General features: G+C 48.1%; 1 protein-coding gene across 14 annotated transcripts in view; it reads right to left on the minus strand.

Moving 5' to 3' along the window:
• The window catches only part of DLGAP2 (DLG associated protein 2), an 823,185-nt gene that overhangs the window by 23,535 nt on the left and 781,492 nt on the right, over positions 1-18,158 (minus strand). For 8 of the 14 annotated variants that reach the window (XM_070253515.1, XM_023630813.2, XM_070253520.1 and 5 more), the window contains 2 exons: positions 6,345-6,691; positions 5,211-5,252 (listed from right to left, as the gene is read on the minus strand). In XM_070253515.1, coding sequence (XP_070109616.1) covers positions 5,211-5,252; positions 6,345-6,691 — 389 coding nt within the window. The remainder of the gene's footprint in view (positions 1-5,210; positions 5,253-6,344; positions 6,692-18,158) is intronic. The other 6 variants (XM_070253523.1, XM_070253518.1, XM_070253524.1 and 3 more) reach the window with 1 other exon arrangement.

The raw sequence follows: 18,158 nt of genomic DNA on the forward strand, positions 1-18,158 counted from the left end.
CATGAGAGCATCATTTATAAGGTGAAACGTGGGGAAAACTAGGGTGGTGACGTAGGGTGGTGACACACAGTCAAGGAGGATGCACTGACACACAGCACCGTGCGGTCACCCGACGTAGGGTGGTGACACACAGTCAAGGAGGATGCACTGACACACAGCACTGTGCGCTTGCCCGACGTAGGATGGTGACACACAGTCAAGGAGGATGTACTGACACACAGCACCGTGCGCTTACCCGACGTAGGATGGTGACACACAGTCAAGGAGGATGTACTGACACACAGCACCGTGCGCTTACCCGACGTAGGATGGTGACACACAGTCAAGGAGGATGTACTGACACACAGCACCGTGCGGTCACCCGACGTAGGATGGTGACACACAGTCAAGGAGGATGCACTGACACACAGCACCGTGCGCTTACCCGACGTAGGATGGTGACACACAGTCAAGGAGGATGTACTGACACACAGCACCGTGCGCTTACCCGACGTAGGATGGTGACACACAGTCAAGGAGGATGTACTGACACACAGCACCGTGCGGTCACCCGATGTAGGATGGTGACACACAGTCAAGGAGGATGCACTGACACACAGCACCATGCGCTTACCCGACGTAGGATGGTGACACACAGTCAAGGAGGATGCACTGACACACAGCACCGTGCGCTTACCCGACGTAGGATGGTGACACACAGTCAAGGAGGATGCACTGACACACAGCACCGTGCGCTTGCCCGACGGTGGTTATAAGGATCACAACACGAAAGGTGCTCATGATGCAGGGAGGACGAAGGAACGGACTTCAGGAGGTGGCATGAACGATAAAATCACAGGACACGTGTACACACGTAAAACAGACACATACCCACAGACATGTAAACATGCGCCGCAAGGGACTCACAAACACGACCAAGACACAACAGAAGAGTTTTCGTCTTCCTTTCTTCAGGCTTCACATTTTCTCTACTATAATTCTCTTATTTCTATGGTGAATGAGAAAAATATCGTTTTTGGAGCCGGCCGGATTCTCCCACTTGCTGGCCATGTGACTCTCAGGTAAGTCTTTCAAATTTTGTTGAGTTCTTTCTTCCTAATCTCAAAAATGAGGGAAGATGGCCCACCTTGTCTGATTGACGTAAAAGTCTGTGTGAAGCCCGGTTCAGGTAAGTCTGTCCACAGCAAATACCAATGCTCTGTCCTGTCCCCTCAGCTTCTTAGATCATCAGGTGAATAATGATATGGGTATTAAATTCGAGGAATGCACACAATGAATTTAACAGATTTTACAGTGGTTGTCGTATGAAACCTTTCTAAAAAAAAGGAAGGTATTTCTATTATCAGCAGTGAAGGCCAAGGGGAATCTGATACAGTCACACACGGCCAGGATGAGCTAAGTGTTTACCAATTTCAGAAATCCTGGGAGTAGACAGCTTTATATATGGGAAAAACCCAGCCAATTTAGGACAAAGGAAAGGAATTTCTATTTTGCCTGGTGGGAGGGAAGTCAAAGGAATCTTTTCCCAAGAGGACATTCTGGCTAGAAGAGTAAACGGATGTTAAAAGTTTTGAGAAATATATGCACACGCTCATTTTCACAAGAGCCGCTGTGTTCTAGGCGTTGAGAAGGACGATGAACCAGCACAACACCGTGTTTGAGTGAACTCTGTCGGGAGCAGACGCTGTGTGTGAGGGGCTCACTGAGGCATGAGGGACAGACACGGCCCAGCCGCTGCAGTGAGCGGGGCCCTTCACAGGAGGGTCTCCAGGCCCGCGGAGTCCAGAACCCTCACATCACGTCCCCGGGCAACGTCACAGGGCTTTACGCTGGGCCGGACGCCATGATGGGAAGGGAAGCGAGCACGTTCCCAAACGTGATCTGTTTAAGAAGGAGGTTAGTGCATCTGGTGTGTGCAAGTGAGTGTGCACATGTGTGAGTGTGCACGTGTGTGAGTGTGCATATGTGTGAATGTGCATGCATGTGTGAGAGTGAGAATGTGCTTACATGTACAGACGTGTGTGTGCGCACAGACATATGAGTGTGTGCTGGTGTGCAAATGCATGCACACGTGAGAGCATGCACGTGAATGACTGCATATGTGTGGGTGCGTACGTGTGCACACGTGTGCATGCACACACAAGCACACATGCGAGAGTGCCCTCACATATATGTGAGCGTGTTCACAGTGTGAGCATGCACAGAGTGTGTACATGTTCACACAAGTGTGCACACATGAGTGCATGCACGTGCAAGTGTGCATATGTGTGAGTGCACGTGCGCATGAGTGTATGCATATGTGTAAGAGGGTGCACACATCTGTGAGTGGTGCATGTGTGTGCATGTGTGTGTTGAGAAGCGTGAGCTGGAAAGGAGGCAGGCCCCAGGTGCTGGTCCCCATCTTGCACGTGGCCAGGTTTGTGGGACGTCAAGGCTGGGTGGGGACCTGGGAGAAGAAACCCAGGCTGGGAGCCATTACCAGAAATAGTCGGCTGGAGCTCTGATCTCAGTGTTCGCTCTCTAAACTCAGCTCATTTTATGCTCTGCCTTCGAAACCCTGCAGGTCGCAAGGCAGGAGCATTGCTCCAGATGCAAAGTCACTGTTTCCCTGGGGACCTGTTAGAAGACCCAGAGTTAAACAGGACTTGCCTGCCTGCTGCCTGAGACGCTCCTGCGTTGGCAGCCGTGGGAGCCGGTGGGGGAGGCATGTGGAAACCTGGAGGGCGCAGGCTGCCCAGGAGGGGTTCCCATCACAGTAAAGCAGCGTTCCTTATGGAGGACGCTTTGATGGAACAGCAACAGACCCGATTCAGGGTCGCTACCATTTACTCCCACAGCCTGGTGACACACAGGGTGGTAACTGCCCCATTATAAAGACGGGGCTATTCCTGAGTGTTAACCAGAGGCCAGTATCTGGGAACACGAGCCGTTCCCAGTGGACTTTCACACACACACAGGAAAAGTGAAACCTCTGCAATAACAGACACATCACATAAAATGAAAAACGAACACACAGAGAACAGTTAAAGGTCACCATCGTGATGAGAAGGGAGGCTGGGCCAGCTGGGGAAGCCGGGTCAGGAGACAGCCGCTGTCTGGGCACCCTTAGAAAGGGCCCCGCAGGAAGGGGTGGGAGGGTGTCCTGTGACGTCCTGGGAGCCGAGGCAGTCAAGACCCCAAACCCAGTGTGGCCTGTGGGGCCTGAGCGTCACAGACAGTGCACGCAGTGGGCCGTCTCCAACCCTTGGAGAGAACCGTGGTTGTAAACTGAGACCCTCCCCCGTCCGCGTTCAGACGACGCTCTCCCGTCTCCCTCTGCAGTGGCTGTTCCCGTGGTTCCGGGAAGCGTCGGTGGTCAGGCGGGACCCCATCCCATTAAGTGCTGGTGGAGTGTGGAGAGTGCCAGCCAGCTTTCTGTACAAGCTGCAGGACAGAGCCACCCCCTCAGTGTGCAGAATGGGGACAGGCTGCTGCTCTCGCACAGGCTCAGGGACGAGGACGCGCCCGGCTCACGGGGCCCTGCACCCCACCCCTTCTCTTCTCTGGGAAGCAGTGGGGATGGCGGGCTTGGGAATCCCACCCTCCTGGCTTCAACCTCGGCTTTGACACTTACGGCTTGGACCCGTAGGCAAGTCACTTACCCCTCAGAGCCTCAGTTTCCCCATCTGTAATTTGGATGTGAGACCTACTGGCACATAGTGTTAACACGAGTATGGAGCGAGCACGTGCGCAGAGCCAGGGTCACAGCGACGTGTCCATAGCTCGCTCTTTCACTCATCACCGTGATGATTTTTACTTGTGCGTTGTCAACACTGCCATTGACCTCAGCTGTTCTAGCGCCTTGGAGGAATCTACGAGTGTCTTTCCATCTGCTCACCTCGCCATTTCTTACTGTTCCTTTGTTCTTTGCTCTTTGAGTTGGCCTCCGACACTCATCTATCTGTCCTTTCTTTTTTCTTTTTTTCATTTTTTTTGCTGAGGAAGATTGGCCCTGAGCTAACACCTGTGCCAATCTCCTTTATTTTGTATGTAGGGTGACAGCCACAGCATGGCTGACAAGTGGTGTGGGTCCACGCCTGGGATCCAAACCTGCGAACTGGGGCCACCGAAGCAGAGAGCACTGAACTTCACCACCAGGCTATGGGGCCGGCCCCTCATTTCTTTTTGACTCTTATTTATCCTAATACTTGCATCTCTGTGACTACGGTTTCTCTTGGCTTTTCAATTCACGTCAATCTGACAACTGCGAGGTTACAAGCTCACGTGGACGTGTGCATTGTTTTACTGCCATAAGAGACAGTTGGACCCGCTAGACATGTGCATCCCCCCGTTCACACTTATCTTCACCAGCCACTCACCCACCGACTCTCCCACTTCACTCGCATCCAACACTTACGGAGAACTTGCTATCTGCCAGGCCCTGTGCTGGGTGCTGGGTTGTCAAGAGGGGGAAGGCGCAGCCTCGGCCTTCACAGAACGCGCGGCTTGGGGACGGTGTAGGGAGAGGCTTCCAGGGGGGCTTGGCGTGAACTGCGCGTAGGCAGGCACAGCAGAGTGGGAGGGGGCGTGGAAGGACGTTCTCTCAGAGGGAGAGGCCCGGCTGCTAGAAGCAGAATGGGCTACAGGGTGAGTCAGGGGATCCTGAGGGGGAGGTGGGGGCAGGGAGCGGTGGTGTCTGATTTGATGGGTTCCTGGCACCCCGTTCCCACCATTTTCAGGTAAAATCAGCAGTTCCACGTGTTCAGAAGCTGACATCCCGACCCCCGTCCGTGGTGCGAGCAGGCAGCTGAGAGAAAGCTTGTGGAAGGGGCAGGTGAGAAAGCCAGGGGATGCGTGGGCCCAGGAACGGGAAGCTGGCCTCACTAATTTGGGGACCTCATGAGTCTTGTCTGGACACGTGACTTCAGAGCCAGAGCGACAGGCGCAGGGGCCGGGCAGCCCCACGTCCCAGCCCTGTGGCCCCAGCGAGTCTGTTGGCTGCATCAAGTTCCTGGCCTGTTTTGTGCCCCATCCTTGTCCTCATCCGAGAGGGGCTAATGACACACCCTCAGGGGTGCAGGGTCCCTGTGACATGTGGGAGCACCTAGCATAGTGCCTGGCACATAGACTAGGACAGAGAGAGGTGACAAGAGCGGTTGTATGGAGAATCCAGAAAAGGGAGTAAAATGAAATTCATGCGTGCTTGGCTTTGCAGTATGTTTGGTACTTACATCTGACCTTGGGTATGGCTGATGCTCTGGGAATTCAGAATCCTAAACAAAACAATGAAGCCACAGTGTGGAGACCTGGTGCGGAGGCCCTAGACAAGCGGGCGGGCTCCCCAACCTGCTCTCCCGCGGCCCCGTGATGCCCAGGACGGTGCTCCCCCGCTCACACCAGGACCAAGCACGCATGGCCTCAGCCAGGCGCCGCTTGCCCTCCTCCCAGGCAGCAACGAAGCCTTCTGATTCTTAAGGCTTCCGGCTGACACAGGCTGGACGGAGGAGCGACAGGAAGCACGAGGTGGACCGTGCTCCGGAAGGACTTGGCGGGAACCCTGCCTTGCCAGGTCAACACCATCTTGCGGGGGAGCCACCCAGATAAACCAGGGTGCGCTGTGTCGGTGGGACAACTGTCCTGTGAGGTCCCTGGGTGGGGAGGGAGCTGGAAAGGGTGTCTGTTGCTCAGCTCAGAGGTTTCCCTTCCCCAACTGGGGACACGGGGTGGACGTGCTGAGTGGAGTTAGGAGCCGGCAGAGGGCAGAGGGGAGGAGGGAGGGCATCGGAGAAAGGGCGCTGCCAGGTCTGTATCTTGGGCAGATGCTCGGGCCTCAACAGAGGTGGTCAGCGATCGGTGGTCTGAAACCACAGACGCGGCGTTGGTGACTACAACCAACGCCCAAGAGCCCCCCGTGGTTGGTGAAGAAGCACCTTCGGGGGCCCCACTTGGGTCCCTGTGAGCATCATATCCTCCTTTGTACCAAACAGGCCTGTCTTCTCCACTTTATTATCAATGCCTTTGTCTCCCCACTCAACTGTTTGCCCGCAAGACTGAAAAGCTTTTGAAAAATCAGGTTTGAAGAAAAACCATCCTTCCTAAGCATCAAAATGACCTACTTCCACGCTCTCTAAGCAGCCAGTGGCCCCTAGAAATGCCCTGGGGTGGGGTGGGGTGGGGGCGGGCGGGAGACCCGGGGACCTGAGCCGCGCAGACAACGGGAACCGAAGACCTTCTGGGCGCCTCACGGCCCGCGAGAGCCTCTCGCTTACCGCGAAGGACCCAGGGCCGCGGCTGGGTTGTGGCTCAGTGTACGCGATTAGCAGAGCCAGGCGGAGCAAGCGCCAGGGCGCGGCAGAGAGCGGTACCTGGATCCCGATGGAGGAGCGCCGGCTCTTGAGGAACTCCTCGGCCTTAGACGCCAGGATGGCCTTGTCGCTGGTCCGCGTGGAGCTGGTCTGGCCCTCGGAGGCGAGGCGCTGGGCGGCCGTCTCCAGGGCGAGGTTCATGGCCTTGTTGCTGTCCAGGCTGTCCGTGGAGTTGTAGAGGCTGCGGCCATCCTGCGGCCACGGGGACATCCTCTGGGCGCGGCTGTCCTGGTAGGCATCCTGGGTGGACTCGGTGCTGCTCTGCGCCGTCACCGAAATCAGAGGCTTGGAGGTGGTCCGAGGGGGCACGGGGGGCGGTGTTTTTTTATAATTAGTATAGGAGACAGCTGCAAGGAAAACAAATGTGCCAAGTCAACAAAGGCTTATTTCCCCTCCTCCCACATGGAAATCTGGCCTACATCGTGCACGTGTTCATTCCCTATGACGGTCAAGCAAGTCTATGCCTGACGTCCAGCCTAAGAAAACAACGCAAAATACTGGGGAAGCGCTGTCTGCTCAGAGAGAGTCTACACGGATGTATTTATAACAGCGAAAGTGGAATATATTTGTAAAGAAAACCTGTATGAAAAGAGAGTAGAAGGACATAAAAGGGTTAGTCGTGGTCATCATCAGGACAATACGGGGGATTGTCTCCTCTTCCACTTACCTGTATGTTCTAAAAATGCTTCTATTGGAGAAAATACATGTTATCAGAAGACTGGGTGTGCATTACTGTGTCTACACCGTAGAAGTCAACTGAGAAGGGACAATAGGACTCCAGTTCTGTCCCTGCCCAGGGCTCCTTCACCTTCAGGCCGATGACGGCCACTTCACCTCCTCCTAACCCCGCAGGACACACTCGAGTTCCACACACTCTGGCCGTATAGTAAATCCACCCAAGAAAAATGAATGCACTGGGACATGAAATTATGTTAAATATTTCTTAGAAGCTCCCCAAAATTCCTTAGATATATTTGCCAGGCTCTGAGTGTTACTTATTTTTACAGCAAGGATGAACCACTCCTGGTACTCTGTGTTGACATGAATGGGTTTCCCATTTCTGGTGACTATTTTCCTTTATCTGGAGAGGAAAAACCGACAAGTGCTTCTGACAGTGAACCTGGGCGCCCTTCACCACCGTGCAAAGCAGACGCGCCGGCACGGTGCGCAGACGTGTGAGGGCTGTTGCCGTGCTCCGTGACCAGACATGCGCACGAGCTTCTCCAGGAGGGGCCTCAGCATCATCTGTGAGCAGAGACTGAGCAACAGTTTCCTTTAAGAACTTTCAGAAATTGTGCCCAGGAATCACCATCCTGCAGCTGTTTGTGGAAATACATCATTTCTGCTGTTCTGTTCCTGGGGGTTTCAACGTATTTCCTATGGCTTACCCTCTCCGATCATCTTTAATCTGTGCGAATGGACTTTCCTAAAAAATAAAACCTCAAATGTCATCGCAAATAAACATCAGCAAATAACAACAAATGAGTTCGTCACGTCAGGACGATCTGAGTTTTAAGGCATAAAAATTGCACATGAAAATTTATGACATGTTTTAGAAGAAAGCATTGGAAAGAGACTCCGAGGGAGAAAACAGATGGAGGAAGACGGCTGTTAGAAAAGTGGGCTCGGAGCTCTGTCTACACCAGAGGAACATCTATAATCCTCTCTTTTTATTTTAAGGACATTTTTTCCAGTGTTGATCAACCTCTAAAGGAAAATTACTGAACACTGACTATATTCAGGGCATTGTCCCAGGAGATCCAGAGTTTCCCAACCTCTGACACATACTGGTTGACGTCTTAGACGTAGGTGTGAAGTCCCCTTCACGGAGGCAGCCTGTTGCCAGCAGGAATAGGCGGTCCTGCCCCGGGCATGGTCCTTCTCTCCCCTAACGTCTCTCCCATCCTTCTCTTCCCCACCATCATCCAAACTCCAGCTCCTTTCTCCCTGAATTCCTGCCTTCGCCAGGGTGGCTTGAACATCCTTATCCATGACCTGCCCCCCGCGCCTTGGTGTCAAAGTGGCTAAAATATTTTGGCTGGTTTAAGAAAGACCTTTGTCTCTGTCTGATTTCAGAAAATCACAGATGCATTCCCCTCCAAACCTCAGTCCTCCGGAAGATGCTCCTCCTGCCTCCACCTCTTCCTCTCGTCCTCTCTCACTCCCACGCCTTCACTCTCGCTAAACTTCAGAGACGGCCAGACCCTTTGCTCTAGTGGATTTTAAACCTTCTTCCCACGCGTCGTCAGCCTCTTCACCTCTCCCTCACAAACCTACAGTCCCGGCTCCCCCGCCAAGCTCCCTCTCAGGTCCTCCCATTAGGTCCCCTGGATCAGCCAGTGGTGCTCAGCTGGGTGATCCTGTCTCCTCTCTCTCCCAGGGGACCGTTGGCCATGTCTGGGGACATTCTCGGCTGTCACACCTGGGGTGGGTGGTACTACTGGCATCTAGTGGGTTGGGGCCAGAGATGCCGCTCAGCATCCTCTGGGGCACAGTCGGTCCTCACCACGAAAAATCACCCAGCTCAGAACTGTCAGTAGTGCCGAGAGTGAGAAAGCCAAGGTAGGCAAATCATTTCGTCTTGCTGGGTGGGACTCGTTTGCTCCTCTGCGCGATGAAGGGACACGTGTGTGGGCAGATCGTCCCGTAATAACCGTCCTTCTCTTTGGCTATCAGCTTTGACGATTCCCTCTTCTTCGCAACCTGGTATCAGGATTACCGGTTAGAGTGCATTCGCCTGCCCTTCACAGTGGTGGCCCGCTCACATTCTGCTTTTTACCAAGGGTTTCTCAGTAGTATTTCATAGTGTTGCCCTCTCGAGGGTGTTAAGGGCTACATATACACAGGAATAGGAGAAGCGGCAGGTAAAGTGGGAAGGAAGCTCAGTAGGATGGAAACCAGGTGGTCGTTTTCATGGTAACCCATCGATGTGGTTCGTTTACTGAAAGAAGAATCTTTATCCTTTAAGAGCCTGTCTCCAGAGTCTACGGATCCAGCAGAAAGGAAGCCCAGCCACCCACCGTGCTCTGCAGAATAACTGTGTCTAGGCGCTCTTGATAAAACCTTGCACCACAGAGTGAACTCTGCTTTGGTTCTCTTAAGCAGAAATATTGGTTCTGAAGAAATTTCATGTCCCAGCAACAGTGGGAGTGATGATGCAGGGTAACGGAAATACAGGAACATGGATGAGAAAGCTATGCCTATCTTAGCATAGTTCTGTTTCTCTTCACAGTGTTGAGATGAGTAAAAAGGTTACAATAAACATGCCAGACGGGCCGACGTTCCCAGCTGTGCTCTTCTCACCCATGATGATGCCACCCGCACAGGCACCGTGACGCCGCCTCACGGGCACATACGGCAGAAAGATCCCACAGGAAATCGAAGCAAACCCACGCAGCAAAGCCATCCTTGTTTGGCTCGCTAACTAGGTCATGGTTATTCTTAAAAGTTTCCCTTCACTCCTGTTCAAAATGAGAAATCTTACCAAACGGATCCAGTACAATTTAAAGAGTCGGAAAATTTGACAAAACAATTAAAACTTCTTCCCTGTGTGGATATCTTATAAATAAAAAAAATACAGAGTGTTATGATTTATCTCCATGATCACAGGAAATCTAATATCACATCTTCTCACCTTATAATGTGTTCGCGACAGCATGATAATATGAATTTGTAAATTGATTTCCTTGTAAAAATGTAGTTGGGCAACATAATTTCTTAACAAATTAATTAAAAAGGGGCCATCATTTCTAGAATTGACTTTACTCAAGCCAGGGAGGGTGAAACACAGGCGCTTTTCCTGGGTGACAAGACAAAGAGGTTATGCTGTTTTTAAACCTGTGTGCACGTGCCAGGTTCCTTGGGACCACTAAGTGGAAACATGCTCTGACGCATTTGCTGCGTCATTTGTCCAGAGCGGCATGGGTGGTACAATGTTCGTGGAACCAATTTCATAGCAGATCAGAGAGACTATTACTGATTGGCTTAATTGGTAAAAGTTATAGTTAGAACTTTTCTGGAAGAGTAATGTTCTTCCCCATGTCAGCAAAGCACAGATGTTGGAGTCTTTATTTAGGCTACTCTATTCTCCTAATAAACAGTTTAGAAAGTACATGCAAATACATGTTTTTTTTCTACTGCTTAAAAAATTCAACTGCTTACTGGCATTGAACCCATATAATCATTAATTTTCACTGTCAAGTCATTGATGGAGATTTTATAAAGATACACAGTCCGACGTGAGGTGTTGCTATGGATGCTGTTGTTATGGACGTTCCAAAAGCTGCAGCTCAAGGAGACTGAAGAGACCTTACAGCTTCTTTCATGTGGGACCAATGTCACTTGACCTTCAGGCATCATCTGTTGCTATAATACTGTAAAATTCACTGGTTTCAGTGCTCATGTATCTAGAGCCTAAGACACCGGCTCCAGTGTGCTCACAATCTAATTGAAGAGATGGGCAAAGGAACCGAATATGCATTGGATTCTAGGAAAATCCTGAGAAGAGAATGACCCAAGAGTCAAAGGGAGGCGTCCCAGAGGAGATGGCCTTGGGGTGAGTCTTGGAGGATGGACCCAGCTGGCCCTGTGGGAAAGGATGAGTGGGGAGTCCCAGCAGAAGACAGAGCTTGTCCGTTCCACGTGTGGATGCAAGTGTGCATGGACTCACGGTGCTTGAACTAGAGATACAGTACTGAGTAGAAGAGGGGTCTAGAGTCAGTAGGTCAGTACTTACTGATAAAAAGACTCTTCTTTCACTTAAAAGAGACTTTAAAGTTTAATTTGATTTTTCGCCCCTGGTCCAGAGACTCTCATTGGAGGGCTAAATTGACTAGTTATACTAGTTTTTTGGGGATGCAGGCTACTATGTCTTTTCCTTATAAGTGTCATAGAGTTTTCTTCAGTTTATTTACTTCCTGGGGGAAATGTCACATGACCCTTCTACCGCTCTCTCCCCTCAAACGGACAGTCTGCTTTAATGTTCGAGCTCTCGCTTTGTTTCATTTCAGTGCTCTCATATCTCGACCTGTCGGCGCACTTGTTCAACTTCTTGAACACGACGCCGACTGTTCGATCTCTTAAACTCACTGCAGTTGACCTGAAATTACAGCCTCTTAGGACTCACAGACAAGGATGCTCACAGATCCCTTCCACCAAAATCTTTAGAAAGGGAAATTTCACACTTCTCCTCTCTGGTTCTGTTAGAGCTAAACTAAATTTTCCTTGTTTTAGACTTAAAATGACGTAATTGTGTGACCCTGGAGAAATTATCTTCTCTTAGCCTCAGTTTGCTCATCTGTAAACGGAAACACTCATGATACCACCTTATCTGTTGTCTCGAGAATCAGGAACAAAGCACACGAAGGGGCAGGCAGACGCCAGTGCTCAGGAAGGGTTCCTGTTACAATGCCGGGTATTTAAAACCACTCGCCATATCCACTCTCAACAGAGAGAATAAATACCAACAGCAACCACAAACTGGGCACCACCCTTCATTTCTTTGGAGATTGTTACTAAGTTACCATATGTATATTTATAAGATACAGTTATGAGAAAGAAATTCTCCCAAGAGTGCATGCGTGAGCGAGCACGCACACGCATACACACACACACACACACACAGCCACAACTGGGTGAGTGTCTGCTCTGTAGCAGGCACCATGCTGAATGCTCTATACTTCATTCCTCATGTAAGCTTCAGAACATTGCCAGGCAGATGGTGTTTGTGTTTCCATTTCCCAGATGAGAATATGGAGGTTCAAATGGGTTTACACATTTTCCTGAGGTCAGCCAGCAAACCAGTGGCAGGGCTGGGATTCAGACTCCCGTCCAGTGTTGACGACAGCAATTCTTTGTTCCTTCTCTGACCAGTATGTAGCTCAGTCTTATTTATCATGGCCTGATCTGACTTTATTCTCTTTTAAGAGACAGCTTCCTCACCCGGGCACAGAAGCACATTGGGATCCTTGCCTAATGCAAAGTTAAATGGGAGAATCATTTATTGCTTTAGCAAGGATTTCCTCTGAATTATATCAGTTCCAGGTTTTCTAAAAAAAAAGGAAACCAAAATACATTTGGTTGGAGAAGAAATTTTAGATTGTACTGTTACTCAATGACCCAAATTGTTTGAAGAGACTGTTGACTCATGGGCTTAAGACCAAGAAGAGGAAATTAATTGTAATTATCTCTCAATTCCTTAAATGATAGAAACTAATGGAAATTATTTTGAGGAAAAAGGCCTTCTAATATCTGCCTACTCTCCTAATGACATAGTCCCTGGTTTACAGAAAGCTCGTGTGGGACCCAGTGATTTTCAAAGCATCGGCATCTCTACTTTGTGGTACTGTGGAAGCACCATCATAGGGAGTATTTCTTCCCTCCGGCCAACGAGCATGCTGGCAGAGCACACAGGTTTTGCATCCTGAATAATAAAACTTTGCATGGGAAGTTTTTGTGCTCTTTTTTAGCTGAATAACGGTGATGTTAAGCTGCTCTCCCTTCTCAGCACTGACTAGCCGTCTGCATACAGAAGAGGAAGCAGAGGAGATGTTGTCACTCTATTAACACGGCCAGCGGTCACACAGCTGTGACAGCAGGTGCCAGGCCTAGCGAGCTCAGACCGGTAGCGTTCTCTTGGTGTTTGAACTGAACAGGCAAAAAATTCTTCAACGAATATGGAAAGGATTTCTATTTATACAAAGTCTTCTTGGAAATAGCTACATTGGATGAACACCAAGTGCCAATCACTGTGTTATTTTGACATGGATCATTGTGTTTAATCTTCCCCCATCCTATGAAGGAGAAATGGGTTGGGCAATTTTCTCCCGTGTTGTGCAGAGGCTGTGCAAGAACTGCTCTGAGCACCTTACAGCAGAAGTTGTACCATTAGCCGCGGTGCTGTGACGCCTGCTCTGTGTGTCTGCCACCTGCTGGAGGGAAACGCCTCCCATGATTCCTCTCAGACCTTCGGATGCTCTCAAAGACACTGGGATGTTTAGCTGAGGGGCCAGGGAAAGCTCTGGTCAAACATCGGAGGATTTCCCACCCACAGGATCCAACCCACCGACAGCTCAATGGTGGGAAATATGTGCCTTGGCGGGACACTGTCAGCCCTGAAAATGTTTATCACTTTTCCATTTGGTTCCCTTTGTAATGGCCTCATGGAAAATCCAACACAGATTTAATAGAGATAAATAAGTGATACCTAATGTTCTGAAAACAACACATTGGAAACAAGCTAAAGAAAGAAACAGATTTAGAAATTCAGGTAAAAACTTCTAGGCACCATGATACCAGACTTACTTTTTCTTGTCAGTGTAGAAGGCAAAATGGGCTTGTATCTGAAGACGCGGGAGAGCATCTAACACATATTTGGAATGCGCCTTTGGCCACTCCCCCCGGGGTCCTCTATGCAAACGATATGAATCCTTATGGGTTTCTGAACGGGGCTGTTTATAGCAGAACACTAAATCACGTTTATCTTCCTGGGTAATTGAACATTTTTGAATTTTATAATTTAAAAATTAAGACTCAGTTGTCAGTCTTGATGTTATGGTACATAAAATATTTTAGATAAGTAGAATAATTTCCCATCTTGTGGGACAGAATTCTACATTCCCAAATGACTCATTATGGCTAGAATTAGAAGCTGGAAATATAATAAAGAATTAAAATGATCATTCAATTGTGTTAATTTGCTGCCATGAATTAAAATAAACAGTTAAAGAAATTATTTTACACATTCAAGAAAAACATTCAATTATTCAGTTGGATAGCTTGGGCGATAATAATTGTCTTAATTCTGTGTATGTGAATACACAGTTAGAATCCACTTATCAGAGCTAATCATTATTAGTCACAGGCTGTGTTCTTTCTCATTTTCTATATGCATGTCAGGCAAACATTAAAATACAATTGAAAAATTTAAATTTCATTCAGCAACATAATTCTATTGAAGTATGTACATCTTCAAAAAGCAGATGAATCAACAGAGAGATTTCTAAATAATCATATGAGTTATTTACATACAAATGATCAAATATGAACTTTGAAATAAAAACAATGAAATGATTACTTAATATCTTAAGGTGTCTGAAGACCTGAATACTCTATTTTTTTAAAATTGAGTCCAGGCAGGAATATCCTTCTGGTTTTAAAAGCCCATCACTGATTTCTTTTACCACGTGTCTAGTACCGTGAAAATCCCTGGTGGTTTTTCAAGTGGCTTCAAAATTATAGGGAGAAAGGTTAAAATATACCTATGCTTTTGAATCCAATTACTGAGTTAGTCTGGATTTTGCTTATGTCTCAGAGATTAGATAAGTTGGTGACAGTCACCCCGAAAATAAGGGGGGTGACGGAAAGAAGCTGATCCATAAAGTGCCTTCTCTCGTGAGAACAGCGACACGAACGTAAGCCTCTATGCCATGGAGAAAAGGTTAATTACGCTATTTAAAAGATGGAAGGAGCCATGCATATAATACACTCTAGCAAGATTTCTATAAAAATTGTATTAAGCCAGAAGTAGTGATGCTGAGAGGAAATTTTGCTCAGGTGGATTAACTCTTCTCTGCTAGAGCTAAATAAATGAGGCGAGGAAGAGACATGTAACAACGACTTTTTCAGATATATTTGGGGTTGAGTTAATCTCATTTGGAAGCCCTTTCTGAAGAAATTGCTCAAAGACCTGAGTCCAGATGACCGTCGGGCAGGAAGACGGGAGGAGGTTGCAGCTGCTAATACTGCTGGCAGAGCAAAGGGAAGGATGGAAGCTTTATTGCACTAAAACTGGGCCTAAAAACTCGCAGATTTCTCTTAATGGTATGAGAAAGGTTATGTTCTAGACTGCTTGTCCAATAGCATAGCTACTAGCCAAGTTTAAATATCTAAATATCTAACCTCCAGTAAAAAACCAGTTCCTCTGTAACACTAGCTCCATGTCCACTGCTGGACAGTCACACACGGTGGATGGCTGCTGAACTGGACAGCACAGTCACAGATCCTTCTCGTCACCGCACAGTGCTGGTCTGGAACATTTTTTGCCATGCAAAGTCAATACCAGGACGTATCTACCTGTCTGCTCAATAGACATCGAGCAAATGAAATTGATCTCAAGGGCTTTGCTTTGGGTCTTCAAGGTGTTGGGTTAGCAAAGCTATTGAAGGAGAATTTGGAGAAACACATTTTGTTTGAGTTAAGCTAACCTGAAAGAGATGAAATAAACTGTTGCCCAGTCTACACTTTTATATGACTGAGTAATCTCAAGTGTGAACACATCATTACTTTAAATTATCCATGTACACCTGGAATTCTGGACACCATTTCTGAATTCAACCCTTGGAAGTCATTTGCAAGCCAAAAAGGAAATTTAGAAATTAGCATGATATTGTATAAAGCACAAATGCGTAATCAAGATAAAATATATTTCAATCGGCAAGCATGGCCCTAACAGCCACACTTAAATTCATTGCACTCTCTTAATTAGAACTTCAAAGATACAGCATAAAAGCAATTACAGTAATCAAGCCACGAATGTCTAAATGAGAGTCTAGATATTGGAGAAGGCAAACTTTGAAGGCAAAAGACTCAACGTAAAAGATTAAAGCTATTTTGACGTTTTAATTGATGTTAGTCTCCAGACCCGAATGCAAATCAAACACAACAGAGAAATGACATGCCACGGGCGTGCACACAATGGTCTCCCCAATGTTACAAAAAAACCCTGCGGCCACCCAAGTTCTGGGGCAAAGACACGCATTTCCAATGTGTTAATTAGCAAGGAATCATCGTCTAACCAGCATTTAACTTCTTGTAGATGGTAAAATAAAGTGATGACAGCTGTTTCACTGTTTGAGACACTTTCCGTTTTCATTTTAAATACTGAAAAATCAAATTACACAATAAGAACTTGGATTTTCTGAAGAATAACTGAGAAGGAACCCACTTTTAATGACGTGGGTCACATAAGTTTCTAAGTATGGACTTCTGAAGCTCAAAGGGCCAGGAAGTAAACAAAATGATAATCCTCCCATGGATTTCACTAACGGTGATGGCCCGGGCCAAACCTTATGATGATCGGATAACAAGATGAAACGAGACAATCGCATCAGCAGCACAGTGTGGTTCCCTCCCGAACGGACTGTTCAGTAGAACATGATTATGTCCCGAGTCTTTGAGAACGGGAAGCTTTAGACTGAGATGAAAAAATTTTTGAAAAGAAAGATTTTTTTCAGTGGGAAAGTTGACAGAACAATAACAGAGACGCAGCTAGATGACTCTGATCAATCTGCTCTTTGAGAAGTTCAAATTGTACGGCAGATGGCACTTGTCCAGTGTCTTCATAATCCATACGTGTGTGTGTGCTTCGTTTCACTTGGGACACGTAATTGTGAGTGAAGTTTACATATATTCAAGTTGTCCTGGAATTATATCTTTACTATCAAAATTTGGGGGTGAGGGAGTCATTCTTAGGTGGTGTTTTGTTGTCTGACAAAATCACTGACTTTCACGTCTGCATATGGCAAATCGGGAGTGCATGGTTGTTGACCCACATAAGACAATAACATGTCTAGAATTGCTACTTGTCTTTATTCAAGGAAAAGAATGTGATCTCCCACGAAAAAATTCATAAATGATAAGGCAAATGCTACTTAGAAGGGTGAAAACAACACACGACGTGTCTCATTTACACTTACTGATGCTCATGCTCAACTGGATACGACCTAAACACTGTCTACTTTTCCCTAAAGTTCCACGAGCAAGTTGGAAGGCCCCCAAACTTAGAATACGGACGACACAGTCCTAATCTCAAGGCAACTATAATAGAAAGGAAAACACACTCCTCGGCCCCCTGAACCGCAGGCCCAGCATTCAAAGTGGCCTCTGTGCACGTCTGGCGACAGTGACCAGTCAGAGGCTGATGTCAGCGGTGGGGATGAATCAGAGCTACCCCCACAAGGGGCCTCCTGCTGGACTTTCAGAACCTGCTTCAACCAACGCGCACCACCAGTGTGAGCTAGCCAAGCACCAACGACTTGCGTGGCCAGGGAGCCGGCGGCCATGAGGGAAGTGAGGTCGGGGTGGTGGCTCTGCCTGGACCTGGTGAGACCAGGGCTCTGTTGTGGCCCCACCAGGAGGAGCCGTGGGGCTTCGGGCACTCCTTGACCTTCTGCAAGAGAGACTGGATCACAGCTTCCTAACCAGACTCCCAGTCCCAGGTGAGGGCCAGACACGAAGCACACACACACTGATGGGTAAACGCCTGCTTTGCCCCCTGAAATACAGCTGCTCCGAGTGCCCCGTTAACGACGGTACCCTACCCTGAAGACTGAGAGCTCCTAACACAACGGAGACGGCTCCCTGCCGCCCCTGTAATCTCCAGGAAATTGTGTCCCTCGCTGGCCGGAGGCAAAGGGCACACCAAGGGAAAAGGTTGCGGTGAAAATTGCACGATGAATCATCCAGTAACTCGGCCTGGAGAGGGAACACGTTAGAAATGATACATGGACCAGAGCGGCAATTCACTGTGTTTTCCAGAAACTGCTCATAACGTTTTGGTTTGCCGGCTGACTCTCATTACTGTGTTCTACCCTGCATGTTATTCTTTATTAAAAAACAATCTGACCTTGACTTCTGGAGTTAGAGAAACAAATGATGCAAATTCTGTAATGAACTATGAAGAAATTCTACCATAAGTCCACATAAAGGACCGATTCATCAATTCATGCATCCCCAAGTGTCCATTGATTGCCTCCAGCGAGCTTGGTGTTATCAACATTGCATAGAAGGTTTTATTCCCTAATGCCTCTAAACTCA

Source organism: Equus caballus, chromosome 27, assembly GCF_041296265.1.
Source record: "Equus caballus isolate H_3958 breed thoroughbred chromosome 27, TB-T2T, whole genome shotgun sequence".
Classification (NCBI taxonomy): domain Eukaryota; kingdom Metazoa; phylum Chordata; class Mammalia; order Perissodactyla; family Equidae; genus Equus; species Equus caballus.